The sequence below is a fragment of the Dermatophagoides pteronyssinus genome, unplaced genomic scaffold (assembly GCF_027571235.1).
Source record: "Dermatophagoides pteronyssinus isolate colony J.1.1.1.1 unplaced genomic scaffold, Derpt_VIB-CSIC_2022.12 sq0020, whole genome shotgun sequence".
Lineage (NCBI taxonomy): Eukaryota > Metazoa > Arthropoda > Arachnida > Sarcoptiformes > Pyroglyphidae > Dermatophagoides > Dermatophagoides pteronyssinus.
In genome coordinates this window covers 279073-305326 of record NW_027461544.1, presented here as the reverse complement: position 1 = coordinate 305326, position 26254 = coordinate 279073, and the positions used below count along the sequence as shown (strand labels likewise).

The window sequence follows — 26254 nt, the reverse complement described above, 5'->3', positions numbered from 1 at the left end:
TTTGTCCACCGAAAAAAACAAACAAAAACAAAAACAAATTAAATTTACTTTTGGATAAAAACTTGAAATTTTCTTTTTTTATTTACTTCCTCGATAGTGGACAATCGGTCACCGATGACAAAATAATAGTTTTCTTCTTCTTTTTCTGTCATCAAATTACAAACAATATTATCCAAACAACAACAACAACAAAAAATTATTGATCACTTTGAATTTTTTGTTTTTGGGCATTCTATTCGTTTTATTTCGACATTGGAAATATCAAAATGACCATCATTATTATCATCATCATCATCGAGAGAGAAAGATAAAAATGGAATCATCGTTTTCGGTAAGTTTGATTTGATTGATTTGTTTTTGTTTGATTTTCTTTCCAAAAACTCAGATTTGAATTTAATCTCTTGCAAAAATTCAAAGCAAAAATGTTTCTTTTTTGTTTGCTACCGTGTGATGATGTATCTCAATCCGATAACGATAATGATGATACTAGTAGGGTAGACGGGGGGTTAATTTTGTTTGTTATCACATCACGAATTTGTAATTTAAAAAACAACAAATCAAAAATGAATGTGAGAAAGACAAAAAGACAATTTGTATTTTATTAAATGTAAAAATGATAAATGAAATGGACAAAATGGACAATCAAAAGAAAACTTTGAAAATTCAAAAGATTAGCATCATTTTTCTCATCAACTTTGGTGATGATACTTCCGCTGTCACGTTGTGTTAAGTGTTTTTTTTTGCAGCATCAGTGTTGTTGTTGTTGTTGTCAATTTAATTAGATTTAAATTAACCATCACCATCACCAAGGTCTTCCTGGTTTTTTTTTGAATGTTCCTCATATTCATTTCATTTGATTTGATTGATGGTTAATGATAATGGAAAAAATGAATATTCCTTTTCAAAGGGATAAAACCAAAAAACAAACAAACAACCGTATTATGTAATCAAGACAAGAATTTGTTCGTTTTGCGTAATTTGGTAATTTTCATTTACCTTTGTATGTAGGTGTTTTGTTTTTTGTCTTTTGTCTGTTGATGCTTAAATCAATTTTTGAATTAACCAAGCCACCACCGCAGGTGATATTTAATTTTCACCCGAAATTTTTTTCAAATTTCATTTCGTGCGTATCCTACTACACACATATCACCGAAATCCACAAATGATATGATTGTTTTTCTTTCTTTCAAAGTTTTATGCTGATGATGATGACAATTTAATGATTGTCTTTGTGTGTGTGAGTGTGTGAGTGTAGGGGTTTAATTTTTTTTCCAACTTGAAATTTTTTTGCCTGAAAAAAGATGAAAATCAAATCAAAAAGATGCTTCAATTCCAAAATTAACTATTACCCCATACCCTAGGATAAATAATATACCCTAGATATCGCTTGGGATAATGTTGTTTTGTTTTGTCTTTTCTCAAATTAAAATTCATTTAGCTTTTTTGTTCTTTGTGGTTTCAATGTTTTTATTATTATTTACATAAATAAACCGACGACAAATGTGACATGTGAAAGGGGTCACATCATATTTTGAAACTTTTTTTTTACATAAAAGATAATTATCATTATTTTAAACATCGACAATAACGATGATGGTCATGAATATACCATACATCCTTATTGTTTTTTTCGTTTCGTTGTTGTTTCAATAAATGGGATAATCACCATTGAAAAAAGCATAATGTTCTTTTGGGATTCTCTCGATCAGGAAGAAAAAGGACAAACAGAGAGAGATCAGTGAACCTTAATTACAAATACGTGCCTAGTCGATTTATTTATTTTTTCTTGTTTGGCAATGAAAAGAATAACAATTCTAGAAATCGTAGTTATCCTGCATGTTGATGATGATTATCTCAATGTATTTCATTACATGTTTTTCCTATATGAAGAAACAAAAGTTAATGATGATAATTGTATCAAAACGAATCGAAACTATGAATATATTCAAACCGATCGACCGACTACTGAAATCCATTAATTTCTTTCTTTTTCTTTTTCTTTGTTTGATGGATTGAATTTGAATTGAATTTGATTATTGGAGCGATTGTGAATCTAATTGAATTTTTAAAGAAAAGAAGAAAAAAAAACATCCATTTCAAACAATCAACAACAAGGCTGCACCCAATCGGTAATTCTTTTATGAATTTTTGATTCTTCTCGGATTACATAATGATTTTTTTTTTTTTTTTGGTTTATGAAAATCGCATGCATTACACTTTTGGGTCCTCATCATATCCTCATCATCCTAAGATGATGAGGATGATCGGTCAGTTCAGTCCAGTCAGGCAATTTATTCATTTTACCATTGATGATGATGATGCTAATGTGTGTATGCAAAGTTGATTTTGATTTGTTTTGTCGAGGTTCATTGAGCAAATATTATGTAAATATATTTTATAATTTGTTTGTTGGTTGGTCAGATGGTGAGACCGTGTATAATTTTCAAAAAAAAAAAATTTTTTTTTTTGAACTTGGGTCATTGCTGTTTGTATGTGTGTGTTAGGTTAGGTTGATGACTATGACTATGACTATGATTCATAGTTGAGTGAGGTTAGGTTGATGACTATGACTATGACTATGATTCATAGTTGAGTGAGGTTAGGTTGATGACTATGACTATGACTATGATTCATAGTTGAGTGAGGTTAGGTTAATAAAGTTTTAAAAAAATTTTTTTTTTATAAAAGTCATGACGTTTTATAACCTTGTAAATTTTTTTAAGTGCAAATTAATTTATTAGTAATGATAATGATTATAACATGTAATGAATCATATGATGATGAGTAATTAATAATTTTATTATTATTATTACAAGGTAAGATTAATAAGATGCACTTAACATTCTCATGTATACACAATTTTTGTAATTCAAATTATCATCATCAATAAAATTATATTATCAAATCATTTAGGTTTATGATGGTGGTTATAAAATCAATTTACAAATGAAATTTGTCACATTTTTTTCATTATCAGCAGGCAAAAATTTGGTTACAAGAAGATAAAAGAAAACCGAATGTATCAATTTTATTTGAACAAAATTGTTACATTTCCATTGATGATGATTGATTTTACCCTGTTGATTATCCATTGACATTTCAATCAATCGAATTCGAAAATGTCTAAATTTTTTTTTTGTTGTTCGTTTTTGTTCAATGATAGAAAAATCAATTGAATTTTCCAATTTTTTTCAATTTGAAAATTGAATGTTACAATGTTGAGAGATGAACATTTTTCAACTTTGATTGACTTGACTCTTAACCTAACCTGATTCAAAAACTGTTTGACTATAAAAAAATTGTCAACTGTGGAATGAATATATATCGGTCATTGTCAATTTGTAACCAGTGTAGTAGTGTAGTAGTAGTATGTTTGGCTACACATCATTATCATTTTTTTTTGAATTGAATAAATTACAATTGTTGTTGTTGTTGTTGTTTAACAAGTTTATCAAACAACAACAACAACAACAACAACAACAATAACAATATTTTAGCCGACAATCGATCCTCATTCCTATTTCCGAACATATTATACATACATGACCCATTAAATAAAATCAACCTGGTGATCCTGATGATGATCAACAATGTTCGGTGTTTCGGTGTGTAAAATGGTGTCAAAAATAATTTCGCTTCTGCTTCTGCTTGCTTGCTTATTTTCAATGTTGCAGTCTAGTTAGATTTTGTTTGTTTTGTTTGCTTGCTTAATTATATCAATAAATAGCGAAGAAGAATGAAATGAAACATCAACACCGAAACATTTTGCTGTTGCTGGTTATTTAAACATTTTTGAAAATTATGACATTAATTGTGATTGATCTGTTTTTTCTAGCTTCGTCGTCTTTCTTCTCTTTAGAGGATATACATCATCATTCTTTTTTTTCGACTATTTCGATCCTTCATGGATCATCATGATATTTTTTTCTCTTGTTGTTGTTAAGAATTTTCTTTTTTAGCTTCTTTTTTTTCTTCGAAAACAACAAAAAATTGATTGAATTGTCTTGTTTACGACGAAAATGAGATGCTTGTTTTGTTTGGTTGGTTGGTTGTTTTTTCGGTAGAAAAAAATGATGATGGCAATGATGATGATTGACAACGATGTCCAAATAGATCCGATAGACCGTAACATGGATAAGATCTATGGACCATCATCATGATGATGATCATCATAATTCGTGATTTCTGTTTGATCATAGGTATGTTTTTTTGTTGGAAAACTTACGAAAATTTAAAAAACTCTTCAGTTCCGCCATGTCGACGATGTCGTCATCATCTTCAGGTAGCTTCGGACGCCGGATTGTTGTTGTTGTTTGTTGTTTTCCCTCCCCCTATTTTTTTCTGTTCAAATCATAATCACCACCATTATGATTATGATTATGATCATCATCATTTGGTTTCGGTTCGATTGGTTGTTGGTCATTTTTTTTTCTCTCGAAACAAAAAAATAATGTCTTTGTTTGTTCGAAGTGTTTATCCTAACCTTGTAATTCATTCAAGAGGGGGTGGATTCGTTCTCGAAAAAAAAAATCGATTATATCGATTTTGTCGTTTGTCACGTTCGATTCGATTGTTCGAATCCGTTTATCATTATTATTATTATGGGTCAATCTTTTTTTTCGATAACCAGGCCGTGAATATTCAAAAATATGTATTTTTGTTGTTGTTGTTGAAACTAACAATTATTATTTGAATCTTACCTGAAGATTTACCTGGATATATGTGTGTGACCTGTGATGATGACTATAGTGGAAAGCATTACTGCAACCGATTTTATCATAGATCGATTTTTTTGTTACCTTGTTATATTCTGCAAAAGAATAATATCTTTTTTGATCTTTTTTGATCTGATAACTAACCTAACCTAACTAACTAGCAGTAGTAGTAGGTAGGTTAGTTTGTGTGTGTTCCGGATCTATTTTCAACCCTCTAATTATTTCAAAATGATGATGATGATAAAAATCTGGTTACAAACAATATCACTCGATATCTTTCATTGTTATCAAAAATCATCATCACTTGTTGGTGTTGTTCACAATCATTTTTACACACATTTTTGAATTTCATTTTAGTGATTTTTTCATCTTTGCGGTTGCCCGATTTATCTCTCATTTTAGATCAAGGGAACTTTTTTTTTTTTTTGTTTCTGGTTGATTTTCATGATGATGATGATGAGGATGCTAATGGATTCCATTATCACTTAAAGTGTTAAACAAAAAACAAAACAATTTTTTTTGACAAATTTCAGACAGAATGAGATAAGAAAAAGGGTTAGAATATTGTTGTCGTCGTCGATTCAACCCTTTAATGATTTTCACAGATTCTTAATGATGATGGCAATGGCAATGGCATTGTTGGCTGTTAACGACAATTTTTTTTCAAAAAAAAAAAATTTGCTTAATAAAACAATCAATCTTTGAAGATGTTTTGTCTGGTCTACCTGGCCTACCTACCTGGCCTGATTGCACACCCCTTATTTTTTTGAATATTAATTTTTTTGATATTTTAACCCACCCTGATTTTCACACCATCAATTGAATGATGATATGAATATAATGTATATTTTTGTTCTCGATATTTTTGTTTGTTGCACTTACCATTTTTTCTCGTTTCCTTGGATGGTTGATGATTATGAAAATGTTTTTTTGCTTGCTTTGCCCTTGTGTATGTGTGTGTGTGAAAAGGATATGGCTATGTGAAAATCCATTATTTTTGCTGTTAACCAGAAAAAAAACGATAATCTTTGAATGATTATGAATGTTGATTTGAATTTTAGGGAATTGTACTCGAAAAAACAACAACCGGAAAACTTCTTCTGATGAATTTTCACACATTCAGAAATCTTATTATAATTATCAACGACATTACAGAAAATTAAAGAATTAAAGCAAGAAAAAAAAATGTCATTTCCTCATTTGGTGTTTTTTGGCTGGAATTTTTCGTTTGAATATTTTGACTTTTTTTTTGGTTGGTTGTTTTGGTTGGTTGTCCTCCTTTTTTTTGTCTTTGATTGAGAATTTTTGGCAAATATTGATGACTGGTTACACAATATCAAATGCATTTAAATTACATTCATTAATTAGTTCATGATTCGGTTCAGGTTCAATCATCAAGAATGGTAATGATATTGACTATACCTTGACGGTATGTTTTTTTTCGGCTAGGATAAGATTAAAGATTGGATAAATTATCGATACTAAAAATTTCTCATTGGTCATTTCCATTGGTCATTTTACATTCAATGTCTCTGTGTGTGTGTGTGTGAAAATACGATAATGATGTTCAGGTAATGATAATGATAATGATAATGATTTTCGTATGTAAAAATAAGTAAATTAAGTAATAAGTAATCTTTGGTAAAAATCATCATTCGATTTACAAATTAAAGGTGTCAATAAATAGATAATTTTCACCTTTTCTTCGTTTTTTATGTTTTGATGTCTTATTTTTTTTCGTTTTGAATTTCTTCGTAATTTGAATTTTTCTGATTTTTCGATTTGTTATTTGCCTGACCGGAACCAACAACAAACAACAAAAAAAAAATCGATTTGGTTTTTTTTTAATCTTTGATTTTCGATTTGGCCAGGTTATATGTCACATTATTATTAACCTTTTGATGATGATGATGATGGTGATTATCGTCGAAGACGAAGAAGAAAAACATTGATTTTGTTCTGTTTCTCTTCTCCGAAGAAAAAAAAGTGTGATTATCATCGATCGTTTCGTTTGTTGTTTGATGATGATGATGATAATTATGTAACCAACCAACCAAAAAGCCAAAAACCGATCATCATCTGAATTGGTCAAACAAACACACAAATTGTAACAATTTTTTTGGTCGAATGGTCAGTTGATTGGTCAATAATGAGATTTTTTTTTTTGTTCGTTTGAAAAAAATGATTAGTTTTTTTTTCTTCGAACGAAAAAATCGATTGAAGGTCAATTTTTTTTTTGTTGACTGATTTTCGATATTGATTTTTCGACTTGAAAGTAATTAATGTTTTTTGGCCGTTAATGAGATAATCTCGGGGCTGTTCATAATTGTCGTGTTGATTTTTTTGTGTTTGGTCAACCAGATTATAATGATGATGATGAGATTTTTTTTCCCCCTCTACTCGGTTATTATTATTTCGGGTATTTATTGCGGGAATTTTTTTTTGTGTACGTTATACTTTAGCCAACTGACCAACCATTATCATTATCATCATCATCATTAATTAAACATTTTTTTTCGGAAAATCTTTTCATCATTATTTCTCTGGCGGGTGACATTGTTTGTTTAGGAAATATTTCGGGAATTTTTTTTTTATTTTTCATTACCCGTCTCGTCATTGACCTGTTTGGTTGAACACACAGAAATGATGATTATATTTCAGGAATGTAAACAATTTCTGTTTGGAATGTTTGTTCGTTTTGTTTTTCAATTGTCAAATTCTGTCTAAATCACATATGTTAATTGATCATTTTTCTGGACATCGAGAGAAACAACAGAAACAGAAAAAAACTAATTTAACATTCATCGATGTTCAAAATTCTATTCATCATATTCGAAATGGCCAAAAAAAACAAAAATACCACCACCGAAGGGCTTAAATGGTCAAAAATGAGAACATACAAAAGGGATAATGGATGATGATTTTTTTTTGTTTCAATGCGCGATCATCGATTGTTTTTGTGTTTCGAGGGGTTAATTAAGTAGATTTTTCGTTTGTTTCATTTGAAAGCAAAAATTAATTGTGTGTGTTTACATAATGATATCATTTGCAAAACAAAAAGAAAAGAAAAGAAAACATCATTAGTCAAAAAAATGATGTTTTTTTTCTTGCTTTTTCGTTTCCCGAATGGTAGAATTTCATTCATTCAAATTGAGTTTGGTTTTTTTGATAGTTTTCGTGCTTTGTTGAAAAAATGTTGAAAGAAACACAACGAAAATTCGTGAATCTTGGTTTTTGTTTCGTTCGTTCCTTCTCTCTCTCTCTCTTTACTTGGAAATCAATTTGATGATAATAATGATAATTATTCATTCATTTATCGAATGAATAATGATGACCATCATCAGTGGTCATCAATGATGATAATCATCTTATGATTGTCATCATCATCATCATCATTTAAAGGATGTTTAGCAATCCGATTATGTTATGTTATGTTTGGTAATCGAAAAAAAAACTTTTAATGACTGAATTTTTTGATTTTTGATTTTTGATTTTCGACTTTTTAAAATCAAAAAAACTAATTTAATCACATATCGTGTGTGTGTGTGTTTGCTCTCTGCATATCATTAGCTAATGACGGTGATTAGAATCTGATTGATCTGATTGATTGAAAAAAATCCAATCGACCAACACCACCTATATTAATTTATTCATAATTAATCATTAACTTTTTCATGTTGAAAAAAATTCATTTCCTTTTGTTCTGGTTATGCCGTGTAATCCCGTTTTTTTCAATGCTGGGCGCCAATCCTTTGTTTATTTTTTAAAGCTAACGAAAAACTTGAATAAACAATCCCGGATTCCCAATGATTAATGTGTTTATGTTTATGTTTGTTTTTTCAAAGAATTTTTTTTTTGCCATATTTTTCGTTTTTTCCCTTCGTTCAAACACTATCGATCTTTATGATGATCATTTCTCGATTGGCTTCCGTATTACATTCATGTTGTTTTGATTTACGAATTTTGAATTTCGAAACTCAAGAAAAATTCAAGAAAATCATAAGCATAAAAGATCGGATGCTGCTGATCTTTGAATTATGATTTTTTGTTTTCAATATTTCCCATAATTTTTCATAATTTTTTTTATGGAATAAAATTTTCTTGGTTGTTTCAATGATGATTTGTTTGTTTGTTTGTATGTCTGGTTCTCACACATCATATCAGTTATGTTTTTTTTCTCGTGTTTTCATGGCTAAAAAACCTTGAAAAACTTTAAAATTTTTGATTGAAGATGGGAAAAATTTTGCCAACAAAATTTTTGTTTATGACTATTCTGGCTGTTGGTTGGTTGGCTGGTTGATTATGATGATTATCATCGTCGTCGTCGTCCCAATGACCTGCATTAACTCATCACTCATCTTATCATCATCATATCTATGATATGATTGTGATTCTTTTCATCCATTTTTTCATCAAACAATGAAATGTTTTTTTTTTGGATGTTTTTGGATGACTATAATGATTATAAATGATGATGATGATTATTGCCTATATACAACAGTTTTTGGTTGTTAATGCAGGGGGTTAAATTTTGATGGTAAAAGAATAAATCACATGATTTTTGGTTGTTTGGTTGGTTGTTTGGTGATGTTTGTTTGTTTCTGTCATGTAATTTATCTGTGTAAGTTGTTGTTGTTGTTGTTTGTTTGTTGTTCGTTTTATTAATACGATTATCATTTACATTCAACTAACACACACTGATCAATCTTTGGATGATTTTGTGTGTCTGTGTCTTTTGGTGATCATTGTTTGTTTGTTTGGTTTGATTTTGACTTGATTTTTTAAGGAATTTAAAATGTCGATAGAGCATTAATCATTCATTCAGTTTACAGCATTAATTGAATTTTGAATGAAATTTGAATTTTACAAAGCAAAAAACAAACAAAAACAGAACAGAAGAAAACATTGGATAAAAATTTCATTAATGAAATGAAGGTCTATTGTTTACGATCTTTTTACGAGAAAAATTTTCCCGTAATTTCGTGATTTGAAAATGTATTTTTTTTTTCGTTCATCAATTACCGACCACGGGATCTGTTTTGTTGTTTCAGTTTTTTTTTCATTTGAAATTCAAACACATCATTAAGATTAGAAAACAGGGAAAAATTTTCTGGTCAACGAAAACAAAAAAAAAGGATACAATGAATATAAATGAAGAGAAGATTTTGTTACAGTTTTTTTTCAATTCCGAAAAACAATACCCGAAAAACCGAAAAAAAGATTCTCTCATTTAGAATTCAAAATGTTTTTCTCGTTTTTTTCGGTAATGGTGGTGTTTGACATAACATCATCGATCACCATTCCACCTGAATAATTACAGTAATAATTATCGTTGGATAAAATGATAATTAGATGAAATTCCAGGTAAACAATTTTTTTTTCTATCCAGGTAAACAATTGTTACCTGTTGTTGGTGATGTCATAGTCATTATCTTTATTTTTCTTAGCATACTTCGGGTACACATTCCATTTAATGATTATCTTGGTGTGTTTTTGTCACTTGAATGTTTATTGTTGTTCGGTTGTTGTTCTGTTCGTCGTTTGAAGAATTTTATTTTTTCAAGATTAAAGATTAAAGATGACCGGTGTATTTATAGCAAGCAAGCAAGATTAATCTTTTTTTCTTCTGTAATAATAATAATAATGGAGACACTGAAGACACACAAGACTATTGCTTGGTTTGGTTTGGCTATTCGTGCGGCTTTCATAATCGTCATCATTGTCGTCTTCGTAGTCGTAGTCGTCGTTTATCATTATTAAATAAATCATTCATCCTGATCCATGGTGAATCCTGATGATGATCATTGCTTTTTTCGCACCGTTCACCTTATCCAACCAACAACAACAACAACAACAACGGAATTCGGGTTTCTTCTCTTGAAGATTTAAGTCTTGGAGAGAGAGAGATTATCATTATTATTATGATAATAATGATTTTTTTTCTATTCAAAGAAAAGAAAAATGGAAAAAAAATGAATGACAAAACAAAGTTCAAGGTCTCTTCATTTTGCTAGTTTATCTGATCACATAATCAAACGTTTAGTGTTTGGTGTTTGTTTGTTTGTTTGGTAATTTTTTCGTTTCTTCCTGGTATGCAGATTTATTTCTGGAAACCGAAAAAAATAACCCTTTGAATTCTTTTTTTTAAAAAGGATTTTTTTTCTGAAAATTTAAAAAAAAATTAAAAAATTTGAAAATGATGTTTTTCAGTCAGGTATCAATCACAGCCGCACACAGGTGTTGATTTTTTTCTTGCTTTCATTTGCTACCTTGATTTTACCTACATCGACGACGATGATGATGATAAGATTTGTAAAAAATAATAATAATAATAATTTCTTTTGTTGAATTATGTCGGTAAACCTTTTTTGTTTTTTGTTTTGTTTTTTGGGATGATAATCATCCTCATTTGTATATTCGTTGATGATGATTATGATGACCCTCTTTTGTTTTTTTATCATCCAAAAAAAACAAACTAATCTTTGATGATCAAAAAAGATGCTATTTTGATCCAATCAACCAACCAACCAACCAAAAGGTTCAATCAAAATAGTCATCGAAATTTTGTTGGGAGCCAGCCATTTCGATCGATCGATCGAACTGACCTAACTAACTGATCGAAATGACTGACATATTTTATCGTTCAATGGATGATCACAACCGGCTGATGCCCGAAAAAAAAATTATTGACAATCAACCGATAAACAAAGATCAAATCAAACGATTTTTATTTTATGTATCTGGTTCGATTTTTTTTTTTTTTTGATTTGATTTGTTGATCGGTTATGTTATGTATAATAATGTAATGTAATGTTTTCTCTCGATATATGTTATGTATAATCGGTGTTCAGGTGTTTAAGTGTTGATGCTATGCTATGTCCCTGTCATCATCATCATCATCATAATTTAGGGCCTTTGTTTTTTTTCAGTGAAAAACAACAGCAGCAAAAGATCAAAAATGATGATGATGATGATCTATATTAGCATTTTTTTTGTGAACATTGTCGGATCGATAAATAACAATCAAATTTTGAATGAATGAATAATATGATGATGATGATGATGATCGACATTATCGATTTGCTCCAATTTTTTTTCTGTTCTGTTCTTCCATTGAATGATTGAAAAATCGATTTTCGATTTTGAATGTTGTCGAAAATTTGATGATGATGATGACCATTTTTTTCTGTTGTTGTTGTTGTTGTTTTCCATCTGAATAATTTCTCCAAACAACAACAACAACAACAATGTTTGACCCAATGATGATGATCATCACAAATTTGATAATCTTCATGGTTGATTGTTGATGTTTTTGAAGGTCGATTTTTTTTCGATATAAGTTTTGAAGGTCAAATCAAGCAGAATTTCCAGATCATCCTTTATTTATTTGTCACATATTTTTAAACCGCGTGACATAAACCATATCTTCTTACATTGGAAAAAAGCGGTCATCTTTGAGAAATCTGGAAAAAACATTCCGAACGCAAACATTTTTTTAACCCATCATCATCATCATCATCATTATCATCACGAACATTATCATGATGATTTAGATTCGCATTTTACTTCTTCTTTCTTTCTTTCTCTCTTTTTTCGTTGTTGTTTGTAAATTCTTTTCTAATTTCGTTTTAAAAAAGGGGTTATGTAATTTTTTCTCTAATGTCATCATCGAGTGAGTAACACACACGCACATTACACGAACATTATCTGTTTGTTTGTTTGTTTAGGGAAAAAAAATTCAACAACAAATTCCCGATTGACATATCCATTGTATTTTTTTTTGCTTGTTTATCTTTTTTTCCCCGGTAGTTTGTTTGTGACATAATTTCCTATTTTAACCCAGTTTCTATGTTTACTTAAGTTACTTTAGTGGACAAAATCTAATCATCTAATAATCTTTGTTGTTGTTGTTGGCGGTGGCTGGTTGGTTAGTTAGCAAAGATATACGGTACAAGACAATTAAATTCTGATCAAAAATTTTCAAACGAACGAATGATTATGAGATGATGATTGTTGTAAATTGAGAATTTATGTGGGTTGTTGTTTTTCTCTGTATGTAAAATATGTAAATTCACAATTGATATGATTGTTCATATGATGGAAATTCATATCTTGGTTGTTGTCCGAATGAAAAAACATTCAATTCTGTTACCTTAATGATGTTGTTGACATGGCCAAATCCTTACCTGAAAGAAAGAAAGAAAGAAAGATTTATCATCATCATCATCATCATCATTACATAATCTATGTAAAAAAATATGACTCAATAAATTATCCTAAAAAAACATCATATTTGGTTGTCAAAATTTTTTTTTTGTTTCGTTGTCCAAATGCAAACATAGCTTAATCGATGTTGGAAAAAATGTTTTTTCTTCTGAAGATTTCTCGGTTGACATAAATCGCTGGCAGATTCTGCCATCATCATGGATGCCAATCGATGGTGAATGTTATAGATGATTTATTGATTCGAACAAGTTTCTTCTTTGAAATCTCTTAATTTTCCAGCAAAATTCAAAAAGTCCTTTTCAGAAAAAAATCTTTTTAATCCTTTACACCATCTCTGGGGTATCATCATCATCATCAATGATTTTCACCTTAAATTTATTAATTCCAAACAAACAACAAACAAAAAAACAGAAAAATTCATCAATTTCATAATTAAAATCCATGTCGAAAATGTTTTTCATTTATTTTCACTTGGGAAGATTCTTTTTCACCTTAAAAAAAATCATCATAATAACGATGATGGATAGAATTTTTTGCTTGGTTTTTGTTTTTTGGTTACAGCTAAAGTTTTGCATTGAATGATAATGATGATAAACGTTTGGTCATCATCATCATCATTATTTGACTTGCATCCTCACCTGAGTTGAAATTTGATCAAAATGATGATGATGATGTGAATGTTGGATGATGGTCACGAATCTTTGAAAATGATAATTCCCTTGTATATATATTCACAGAATTAGGGCAAAGAATTATTATCTTTGTGTGGCTACCACTATTTACATTTTTGGACATCTGGAGAAGCAAAAAAAAAAGATGTTTTTTCTAAGAAAATTATCTATTATTATAACCAAACGAACGACAACAACAACAAATTGGTTTTTTTCATGATGATGATGCCAAGGTGAAGTGATGTTGACACCTGTCCGAATGTTGGGTGATTTTTTTTTCTTTTTGATTATTCATCATCATCATCATCATCATCTAATCGGTTGGTTGGACATTGGTTGGATGATGTTTGTTTGGTGGTGATCAGCAAATATTTGCAAAAAAGAAAAATTCACATGTAAAGATTATCTTGGTGATGATGATCGGTTTGTTTTTTCGATGGAAAAAAACAACAAAAAAATAACGTTCTGCTTAAGGGTTAATTTTTTAATTTCCAAAAATCGATCGATCAGGTAATCCGAACTGTTTGCTTTGTCTTTTGGTTTGTTTGATTCGGAAATTCCATTCCGGACATATCTACCGTTGGTTATCATTTGACATTTTTTGTTTGTTTGTTTGTATCCGATTTTTTCAAGAATTTCACGGATTTCCTGTTCTGGATATTCAATACAGGAAATTCTCCTCTATATTTTGGTAAATTTTTTTTGTCCAGACAATTTTTTTTCTTCACAAAGAAATTAGCTGTGGAGAGAGAGACGACGACGACGACGTTAACCAACCAATCAAATATCATTTCATTCAACAATAACAGGTAGTTATTGATGATGATAATGGTAATAGTGATGGCGCATATTACCTTTACCGATATGGCTACCTGACAATTCTTTTTTTTCTCACTTTGCCAAAATGATCATTATTTTTTCCTTTTCGAATGTCCAAAAAAAAACAAAATTGAATATTCAAGCAAGCAAGCCAGCCAGCCAGAGAGAACCGAAAATACCCCTTTTCTCTCACCATTTACACCGAACCGACCGCCTTTAATTTGTCTCTTTTTTTTCCATCGCTTTATGTACGCTGGGTTAAATACCGTTTTTAACCGTTATTTCTTTCTGTGTCGAAAGAGAATCGCTGTAATATTAATAATACCCGTTGAACCTCCTTTTCACACACACACACCAAAGAAAAAAAAATCTGATCCCCAATGATAAAAACCGTAATGTTATCCAACCATTACAGGTTAGTTTTGTTTTTACCATTGATCAATCAATGATGTCTGAATATTTGTGTTAATGTTTCAATTTTTTTTCCATCATCACCATCTTCTGTTTCTGAATATTCGCATGACCGATGTTTTTTGTTTTTTTGTTTTTTCTTCTGTTTATTTGTCACATTTTTTTTTCGTTTAACCGTTTGTTTGTTGACTTTTTTTTTGGTAAACAACAAAAAAAATATTTCCCGGAAAAGTTCGCTTCATTTCCCCGAAAGACAACAACAACAACAACAAAATTGTGTTTTGTGATTTATTCAAATACAGAAAAAAATAGTGGATTTTTTGTTTTTCTGGTAAAACAAATAACCGAGAAAAGAAGCGAAAAAAAACGGTAATAATGCGTAATTAGAAAAAGTTTCTGGCAAATTTCTGGCAAACAAGCAAAAAAAAATCAAATTCAAAATCGATCGACTTTTTTTTCGCTGAAGAATATTTCCAGGAAATTTTTTTTTCGCTGACCAAGATTCTTGCAGATGACCACGATCATAATCAAAATGATGTCCATAATAAAATTATTAACAATTTTATCATTAACTTCGATTTATATTGTTGCTAGTCATGTACAACAACAACAACAACAATCATCCACAAAACAACAACGATTTCAACAAGATCAAAGTAAGTTTTTTTATTCATTTCATTTCATTTTTCTCGTTGAAAAAAAACATTAATCACCATATTGAAATGATGATTTATAAAATCGGTTGGTCGGTTTTTCAATTCATTTGATCCACATTTGTTGTTGTTGTTGTTCACTGTGTGATTTATTATCAAACAACAACAACAACAACTTAAGATAAAAGAAATAAGAATTGAAAATCTATCCAGACACACTTGTTGTTGTTTTAAAGATGTAAAATCTGGATTCGCCCGTCTTGTGTTAAACGAAATGATGATTTTTCTTCGTTGTTGCTTTTGTTAAAGATCTTTAAGAAGAAAAGAAAATAATGTTCATTGTTTTCTTCTAAACATTCATTTCATTTCATTCATTCATCACCTTCTTTTTTTTTGATTTGATTTGATAAGATTGATCTCATTTCAACAACATCAGTTGTTGTTGTTTGTTGTTGTTGTTGAAATTCCAGCGATTTTTTCCCCCCATACCCCACTTGTGAACGATGATGTTTATTATGAATATAATCTCCTTTTTAAAAAAAATGATTAGCCTGTCAATTTTCTTTTCTGTTTTCGTTGAAGATATGATATTGTGAGGAGAAAAAAAAATGTTTGGACAGTTGGTCATTCTGCATTATTATTATTTCATTAAACCAAATGTTTTTAGTAGTGATTGATTTGCTATCAAATCAGATCAGATGTCATTTGATTTTCGAATGTGATTCGCCAATTTACCATAAACACACGCGCATTCTTTTCTTATTGAAAAAAAATCTGGAAATCTGGAAATGAGAATCACTGGCCACATTCACACATTAACAACAACAACATTTCTTCTTCCTGTCTTTTTTCAATGTTTTTTTTCGTTGTTTTTTTTGAAACTTTACGAAGAAGAAAAAAAATCATTAGTTTCAAGTGGTGATGATGATGATGAGAAAAATATGAACTTATTGTTTTAAAGTGGAAAAAAAGTGTTTTTATCAACAACAACACTTTTGATCTATTCTCATTGAGCTAATTTTTCCATTATCATCATCATCATCTCAAGAATGCTTCACACCATTCGCACACACACACACAATATTTCGATTATGATCATCATTTTTTCAGGAAAAAATTTTTTTTTCCACTTGAAACATGAAAAAAAATCAAGGCACGAAAATCAATTTGTCTACCTGCTCCACATCACAACCAAAAAAAAAAAAAAAAAAAAAAAAATTACATAAAGATTCTTTTTGGCGAGAAAAGATTTCTTATCTTTTCAATCTTGATTTGATTTGATTATTTCATTTTGTAATTGATCTTTTCTGTCTTGTCTGTGTGAATTTCAATCAATATCCCGAAAAAATTGATTAATTGAAATTAATTTTGGTAATGAAAAAAAAATCTAAACCTATTTTTTCTCAAGACAACACACACATCAAACTTACCTTGAATTCACATTCTTCAAATATTCAATATTTTCTTTCGATTCAATAGAATCAATATTTCAGTTTATTTCTAGTTTATTGGTTGTTTATTCAGCAATGTTATTTTTTACCTATCCCCTGTGTATTTGTCCTAGATTAATGATGATCATCATCATCGTTGTTGTTTTGTTTTCTAGATTTTCTTCATTTGTTTGTTTATGTTTGCTTGTTGACATCATTTTCAAAAATCATTTTTTCGTTTTGTTTATCCTTCTTTTGCCTATTTGTTTTTGGCTTTTGGTTAGTTTTGTTTGTTTGTTTGTTTGTTGGTTTTGGTAATATTTGTATTTCTGGTGTGGTGATGATTTAACCCTCCGCTTTCTGTGTGTGTTTGTTCCGTTCTGTCAAAAAAAGTTAAATCAATGTCATGTTTTTCTCTAAGTACATTTAATGTTTGTTTTTTTTGCTGATGATGGTTAATCAAGTTTGTAATTAACGTTTTTTTTGTTGCAGTAATTTCAATAATCATTATCATTAAATAATGGTTGTCTGTTTGTTTTGATTTAATTATCGATGCTAATCGATTTTTTCATTTAATAATGTGATTTCTATTGTTTTTCTTCATATAAAAACATGATGATTATTTTCAATTTTTTTTGATTTTTAATTTAATTACCATTATCATCATCATTCCCGGATTGATCGATGATCGATTATTGTTTATTTTATTACTTGAACATAACATTTGTTGAATGTGGAATGTTGATCGATTGATGCTTTTCTAATGAATAATGATCATGATCATCAATTATGCAAAACATCTTTATCATCATTTGATTTCTGTATGTTGACCACCAACGAATCCATCGCGTTATTATCATCCAATTCGTTTATGATCGATTTATTATGATCAAACCAAATCATTCGTTAAACGTTATTTAAATATTTTATGGTTTTTGGTTTTTTGGATAATATTTTTCTGCAAACAAATATTATTATTTCACTTGATCAAAATTCGGTAGTTCATCATCATCATCAATCGATTGATTGATTGATTTTTTTCAATTTAATTCGATTATAATTGATAATTTATTGACCGGATATTTTAAAGAAATTCCAACCCGATGATGTTTTATTCGTGAATGGAAAATCTTTTTTTCGATTTTTCGATGATAATTATTCTTCATCAATGATCACGATGACCAATTTTATACCAAACAAAGTTCTTCCAATCTTATATGATTGTTGTTGTAAGATATTCATTAATTTGACCTTGATCTTGAACTTGAACTTGACATAGTTTTTGTCTGTTTGTTTTGTTTTGTTTTGTTTAATTCAAGATTATCATTATCAATTTCGAAATGTTTTTGTTTGTTTTGAAATTATCATTGTTGTTGTTGTTGTTTTGTTTTGTTTTTTATGAATCACGATGATTATTATATTCAAATTAAAAATTAACTAGATATGGTTTACTAGCTAGATTTCAGGTTTAGTTAATGATAATAATAATAATAATGGGTAATCTTCGTTATGGTTGGATAATAATGATGATGATGGTGATTGAAAAAAATACCTGTCCAAAATATGATCTGTAAAAAAATGGTTTTCATGTTTTTTTTCGTCTTGGATTTACAAACATCTTCTCTACCTAATCCTCGGAAAAAATTGAAATTTTTTCTTTCAATTCAATAAACAAAAACAACATTCATAGATTATTAGTCACATCTTTTTTTGTTTCAGAAAAATTTCACATTCAATTATCACACTGGTATATTTTGGTCACATAATTATTTTCGTTTCAGTGTGTGTTATTCATTAAACAAATTCAATAAAAAACCAAAATGAAATGAAACTGCTGATGATAATATCAGTTTTGTTTTTTTGGCAATGATAATGGTGGTAGATTCGTTCGTTAAATTGCTTCCTTTTTTTTTGTTTCTCTTCCAGATAAAATATTATTCTAATAGGGGGTAAATATTTTGTTGTTTGTCATCATTATCATCTTCGTCGTCGTCTTATTGTTACCTCTTTTTTTTCTTCTTGTGATGATAATAAGATGGTTGAACTTGATTTCTTTCTTTTTTTGTATGCATTTACAATATCTATACACCAAATACAACGATGATGACACAACAAGAAATTGTTGTTTAAAGTTTGTTATTCAATGAAATAAACGCATGACTGGTGCCAATTAGATTTTTGTTTTTTTTAATACTATTTTTCTTCTGGTAAAGATCTTCCTGTTGTTGTTGTTGTTGTTGTTAAGGAGATGAAAAAAAATGATATGAAAATATGATGATGATGGTGTTTATTATTGATGATGGTATATCTGAAGAAATTATTCGTTGCTTGCTTTATCATCGTGTTCATTTTTGTTCAGGCATTCCTTATCTTTTCTTTAGTTATTAAATTGGTTTCGAAGCGACATTTTTTTCCATTCAAAAAAAAGCGGAAAACATTCATTATTTGTCAATAAGATGATATAAGTATGATGATGATTATCCACTGATTCAGACAAAAATTTTTTTGACAAGATTCAATCAATCATCAATCTTTGTTGTTATCGTTTCCATTCTATTTATAATGAATTGATCAACAACAACAGCAACAATGTTTTTCTGCTGTTGACAGATTTTCAATGATGATGATGATAATGATGACCTTTTTTCTTTTTTTTTTTTTTTGCTTCTTCTGATTTGTTTGGAAAAAAATTCTTTCAAATGAAGAAAAAAAACAATTTTCCGGCATTTTTTTTATTTGTTCATTCATTCGATGATGATTATGATGATTGGTTGGTGATGGTGGTGGGAAATTCATATTTTTCAATCACCACTTATATGTCTCGTTGACGAAAAATTGTTTTTCAATTTTTCCAAATGGTTATTATTATTTATATCAAATCAAATTTGTCATTTTTTGAATGAATGAATATTTTGACACTTTTTTTCTCTGTTTTTGTTGTTGTTGATCCACATGATATTTATTTTTTCCATTCATTTGTTTCGTTTTTCTGTTTCGATTTTATGGTTCAATGATGATGATGATGATTGGTGAGAGGGGGTTAAAAATGATGATGATAATAATTTTTACACTTGAGATCCACTGGTTGTTAGTTGGTGGTGGTGGTGGTGATAATGACAATTATTCAATGTTTATCCGACGACGTTTTTTTTTTTGTTTTTCGTTTGATAATAAATCTGGAAAAGTCTGGATGTATTTTCTTTCATTGCTGACCTTGTTTGCAGATTTTTTAACCCTTTTCTTTTTGATTGACTGACAGTTTAGTGAAATAGACATAGAACAGACAAACAAAATGAAAATTCCAACTGTGTCTATAGATATTTGTGGTTTTGTATATTTTCAGGATGATCAAATCAAGGTTAATCCTTTTTTTTCGATTTAACCAAAATCTTCTTGTTGTTGTTGTTTCCCACTTCTGATTTTTGTTTTTGATGTTCAATTTAATCATGATTTAAACACACAATATTCACATTTATCCAATCAATTTCGATTCAAAATAGGTTTGGGAGTCATAAATTCCAATTAAATTCATTCAGAAAGAAGAAGAAAAAAAATCACCCAAATCAACCAACCATCGAAAGAAAGAAAAAAAGAAAATTAAATGTTAATTAGACAAAATCATTCATGTTCAATCGATTACTTAATAGAGTTATTTCTCACCATTTTGTTGGTTGTTGTTCGATCATCAATTTTTCTTTTTCTGGCCATTCATTTATTGATGATTATCCTTTAGCGAAAATATCTATTGATGATGATGATCAGATCAGATTCGAACATAAAGAATAACATTTATTTTTTCCCGTTTTCACAATCGATACAATCGATTATTGTTATTATTATCCTTGAATCACGATTTTCATTCTTTTTTATTATTATTATTATCGAGTAATAATATCCTTATCATCATCCGAATAATGTCTTTATTTTTTTTCTCACCACACATTTAGATGATCTATTGTCATCAAACATCAATAATAATCAAAATGATTTAGATTGTACAAATGATGGCCTAATTACATTTGAATTGATTACCGGTTATGTATTAACATCACCAGCTGAAACTGTCCAGATGATACCCGGTATATTACAATTAAGTGATTGTATTGAACGTTGTCAACGAAATCAATCATGTAGAGCATTAAATTTTGAAACTGGATTATGTGTATTGTTAACAACAGCAGCTAATGATCAGACTACTGTATTGACACCATCACAATTCCCGGTGTTTACAATTTTTGCACAGAAAATCTGTCTAAAACGTATGTATTTTTGGTGATGTTTTTACCCGAGAAGAATAATAATAACCGATTTTTTTAATTTTGCTGTTTAGAAAATTATCAAAAATGTATGGAAAAAGGATGGTCATTTGAACGTGTTCTTGGATTTGAATTGAAAGATAAAGATTTAAAAAAATTACCATTACCAAATCGTTTTGCTTGTATGCAAGCATGTTTATCTGAACAAGATTTTGTTTGTCGTTCGGCAAATTATGACCCAGATACTGGTGATTGTTCACTTTCCGATATGGATCGTGGTTCAATTAATCCAACACATGATATTAAAATGCGTACATATGGACCATCATCATCTGGATCAACTGAATATTTGGAAAATAATTGTATTGAAGGTAAACGATAAAAAAAAACCTAACCTAATAACCCTCTGTTCTGTTCTTCCTAAAACATCATCATTTAATAATAGAGAGAAAAATGAATGAATGACACTTTTATCATCAAATCTTTCAAATGATGAAAAAAAAATTCTCGGTAATCAAGCGTAACGATTATTATTTCTTTTTTTTTTGTTGTAAGTTTTGTGTGTTAAAAAGCAAAACAGAAAAGAAAAAAAAACTTGAAACTTACAACAAAAAAAAAAATTTCAAAAGTAATAGGTTTGATGATGATGATGATAATAAGTGATAGTAGTCAGTCAGTCAGTCAGTCAGTCAGGTAGGTAAACAGGCAGGTAAAGCAAGCAGGTATAGATAGTGTTACCTTGTTGTCCGAGAGAGAATATTCATTCTCGGAAGAAAGAAAGAAAGAAAAAAAGCTATTGTGTTACTGTTATCCATCCATATTATCTATTATCTTCGAAGAAGAAGAAAGATTTTCGATCATCATCATAGGATAATTGGTAAATACTAGTTTTGAATCATCATCATCATCATCATTAAAATTATGATCATTGTCAAATGATTGATAGATTTACTCTCTTTGATGATGATGATGATGATAACTGTTTTCAAAATATTGTTGTTGTAAGTAAGTAAGATTTACGATTAGAAATGAAATGAAATGAAGAAAATGTCTTTCATTCAATTGTGTGTGTGTGTGTGTGTGAAAGGGTCAATCATCATCATCATTTTATCATTTGACTAATGGATGATTGTCAGATGATGATGATAATGTATATTTTCATTGAAGGAAAAAAAAAGCAGGGTAAAGATGATGATGATGATGACGATTTATTGATGTTTGGGACCCATCAGCGTTTTTTTTCAATATGGATAAAGTCTGCCTACGATTAATTTTTTTTTATTCAAAAATTTTAATTTTATTATTTTCTTTTATTTGTGAATGAAAAGCCACCCGGCATCCCAAGAATGATGATGAGATAATCTTTTTTTTTAAATTCACAAAATTTGTCTTATCCACGGTGTGAATGCGGTTTGTGTTAGTTTTCCCATGTGATGATTGGAAAGAATGATAAAATGATTTGTTCACACAGCAAGAATCTGTCTGTTGCTTGTTTTTCACATCTACCAATGATGATTATGATGAATTGTTTGGGTTTTTCGTTTTCTCTGTTTTCCTGGTGACAATTCTTTCTTTATTTTGGAATTTCTTTGGTTTGATTTTTGATTTTTAATTTTTTGATTTTATAGAACCAAAAAAACTATGTGATTTTCGTCCAATCGAAGGAAAATTATTGAAAACAGTGGATTTTGTTTATCAAAACATTCAATCAATTGATGAATGTCGTGAACGTTGTTTATCATCCAAATATCGTTGTCATTCATTTGATCTGGGTGATCCAAATAATCCAAATAAAGTTTGCCGTACAAGTCATTTGGATAAATATTCATTAGCACATATTGATGATGCATATTTACAGGTTAATGGTGCTATTACATATGAATTACATTCATGTTATAATGGTATGTATCAATTTCATTTTCGATTTTTCAATTTTCAATCAAATCTAATTAGTTTATAATGAGAAAATGAGACAAACACACGAAAATACATTTTAGAAAGGTAGAGAGATAGAGATGATAAATGTCAAATGCAGAATATATGCGGAAACAACCAAAAATCAAAACAGGTGTATTTTGCTTGCGTAACGCGCTCTATTTAGCACTGCATTTGGACACAACGACAAAAACAAAATAATCCTTCTACAAAAAGAAATGAAATGTTGATGATTATGTCGGATCAAAAAGGTATTTTATATCCATCATCATCATCATCATCATAGACTAGACAATTTTAACGACAACAACGATATCATATATGGTAGACGAGTAAATTCAACCTTGCTATTAGATTCGGTTGAATTTCTTTTCTTTTCTTTTCTTGTTGCTGTTTTTAGATTTTGATTTTGTTACTATTATTTAAATGATCGTTTATGTCAAACACATGAAACTTGAAGATTGATTTTTCTTTGTTTTGATTTTCTTTTAATTTCTTTCGTTTTTTTAAATTTTTAGTGAGTATTTTATGTAAATCACGTGAAATGATTGCCCATGTACAGACGACAAAAATATTTGATGGAAAAATTTATGCCAAATCAAAGCCGAATTTGTGTGTGGAAGATATACAGAATAGTTTGGATTTTGAAATTCGTATGAAATATCATGATGTTGATTGTGATGTTAAAGAAGTTGTACATGGACATTTTAGTAATGATATTGTTATACAACATCATGATATGATTGTAACAACAAAAGATTTAGGTTTAAGTATTCATTGTAAATATGATCTAACTAATCGTAGTATTACAAATAATGTTAATCTTTCTGTTGATGGGTATGTTTTTCATAATGATTTTTGATTTTAATATTTAATTAACCCTTTAATTGTTTTTATTTCATTTTTTTTCATTTCAGTGATGTTGATGCAACCGATAGTCAATCGGCTATTGTTAGTTCACCAAATGTAACAATGAGAATAACTGATCGTTCGGGTAGTAATATTGTTTCAGCACAAGTTGGTGATCCATTAATGATTCGTTTTGAAATTGTTGAAGCAACAAGTAAATATTGATATTTACATTAATTTATTTGATTATCTAAATTATCTTTTCCAAAACTACTTTTCAGGTCCATATGAAATTTTCGTTCGTGAATTAGTTGCTGTTGATGGTCAAGATCAATCGGAAATATTATTAATCGATTCGAATGGTTGTCCAACTGATTTGGCTATAATGGGTGCAATGAATAAAATTGGTGGTGATCGAAAAGCAATTGAAGGTCCATTTGATGCATTTAAATTTCCAACATCGGAAACGGTACAATTTCGTGCATTAGTAACACCATGTTTACCATCATGTGAACCAGTACAATGTGATATTCGTGGATATGATGGTGGTCTCCGGGAATTAAGCTCATTTGGTCGACGAAGACGTAGACGACGAAGTATTAATACGGCCAATCAAAATGATGATGTTCTCAATGAAGAAGAAATAATTGTAGCAGGAGCTATTCAAATTAAAGATAAATTTACATTCAATGGTAAAGATAGACGAAAAAATCAATCAGGTCAGCAACAACAACAACAACAACAAAATCATCGATTTTCAAATGAAGAAGGTTAGTAGCAAGAAGCTAATTATGCAACAATAAACAAATCGAAATTGACCGCAATTCAATTGAAATAAATATCATCAAGGGTTTTTTTTGAAGGATGTAATTAAAGACAAAACAAAAAAAGTTTAGCATCATCATCAAAATAGAATTAGCATTAAAGTGGTTTTTTTATGAGTATGCAATAAAAAAAATATAGCTTAAAGGGTTAGTGATGGTGGTCATAAAATCATTGTCAGAACAAGAACAAAAGGATTTATCAGATAAAATCATGATGATGATGATAATGATAATGATCAGGGTTAAAAGGGTCATTATATATCATGTGTCACACAGTTATATAACAGTGAATCCTGAGATCTTAGAGTAAGATCATTAAAATCAAAACAAAACCAAGAAAAACTAAATCATTTTTGCATGAAATTAATTGTATTTTTTTTCTAAAATGACAACCCCTTCTTCTTGTTTTTTATTATTGAAATATTATTCATTTAGCATCCATTATTGCACGACGTGATTTAATCTCAATGACGACAACTGGAACCTGTTTAAATTCAATGGGATTTATATTTGCCGGATCATTTTTTCTATTAGCACAATTGGTTTTATTATTAACATGGGCATGTCTACGTAATAGATCATCATCATCAACATTGAAATCATCATTGTTAACATCGACAACAAAAACATTATCAAAATCGCCATCATTTTCATCATCATCATCATGGAATATAATGGATCATCATAATAATAGTAAAATTATTCGTCCAACATTATACGCTAGTCACGGCAGCGGTGGCGGTGGTCCTTCTCCTAACAATAATCATCAAAATAATGTTTACCATCATTATCAACAACCAGGAAAACAACAGCATCATGTTTGATGATGGTAATGTGATGATAATGATGATGATAATGCAATAAAAAATGGATAGAAATTTGATCAATCGACGACAATGAATGAATAAGAAGATAATCCAATGAAAGAACGTTTCGTCGAATGACGAGCAAAAGCAAAGCAAAACGACAATAGATTTTTTTCAATTTTTTTTTCACATATTTATCTAGATTTTTTTTCTGATTTATTTCTGAATGGGATTCATGGGAAACAAACAATAAACAAAAACAAAACGAAAACAATAATAATAATAATGATAATGAAGAAGAATTTTTTAACGCAAAACAAACACATACACTTTTTGATTATTTGTAAATAATTTTTTTTTGATTTGAAATTTCGATGATTGATATTTTGATTCGCGAATTGAATAATTTTCTCAATTGCCACGTGACGACGATTATTTATTTATTTATTTATTTTTGATCACAAAATATTTTTCAATTTATTTAATTTGACAAACAAATTCTTTAATTTTAAATTTTATTTCGTGATCCTGATGATTTTTTTTGAACAATCTCAAATAAAAAGAAAAACAATTTTGTCTTTTTTTTCAAATTCAACCGTGCAAATATTCAAATATTCTATCTCATAGTATAGTTTCTTTTTCTGTCAACAGATGGCGCC

General features: G+C 29.1%; 1 protein-coding gene and 1 long non-coding RNA gene across 3 annotated transcripts; one reads left to right on the top strand and one right to left on the bottom strand.

The window, feature by feature from the left end:
* Positions 1-30: 30 nt before the first annotated feature.
* Positions 31-25936, top strand: LOC113790983 (uncharacterized). 2 transcript variants are annotated; one of them, XM_075822780.1, is made up of 8 exons: positions 31-331; positions 20873-21184; positions 21256-21552; positions 22810-23082; positions 23635-23953; positions 24034-24179; positions 24247-24735; positions 25225-25935. In XM_075822780.1, exons 2-8 carry the CDS (start codon positions 20995-20997, stop codon positions 25611-25613), a joined length of 2103 nt encoding a protein of 700 aa, XP_075678895.1. In that variant the 5' UTR covers positions 31-331; positions 20873-20994; the 3' UTR covers positions 25614-25935. The 2 variants fall into 2 exon arrangements, with proteins under 2 accessions (XP_075678895.1, XP_027196497.2); XM_027340696.2 differs by lacking the exon at positions 31-331 and adding an exon at positions 15349-15498 and having other exon boundaries at positions 25225-25936.
* On the bottom strand, positions 20161-20867 carry LOC142645731 (uncharacterized). Its single transcript, XR_012846797.1, has 2 exons — positions 20586-20867; positions 20161-20340 (listed from the first exon to the last, which is right to left on the bottom strand). It is a non-coding gene; the product is annotated as an uncharacterized LOC142645731 (long non-coding RNA).
* Positions 25937-26254: the final 318 nt, after the last annotated feature.

What these genes read in the sequence shown, in the direction of transcription:
- LOC113790983 (XM_027340696.2), top strand. Translation starts at nt 15,354, where the DNA reads ATGACCACGATCATAATCAAAATGATGTCCATAATAAAATTATTAACA. An exon ending in ACAGAAAATCTGTCTAAAAC is followed by an intron (nt 21,185 to 21,255) that starts GTATGTATTTTT and finishes TTTGCTGTTTAG; the next exon opens with AAAATTATCAAAAATGTATG. An exon ending in TCGATTTTCAAATGAAGAAG is followed by an intron (nt 24,736 to 25,224) that starts GTTAGTAGCAAG and finishes TTATTCATTTAG; the next exon opens with CATCCATTATTGCACGACGT.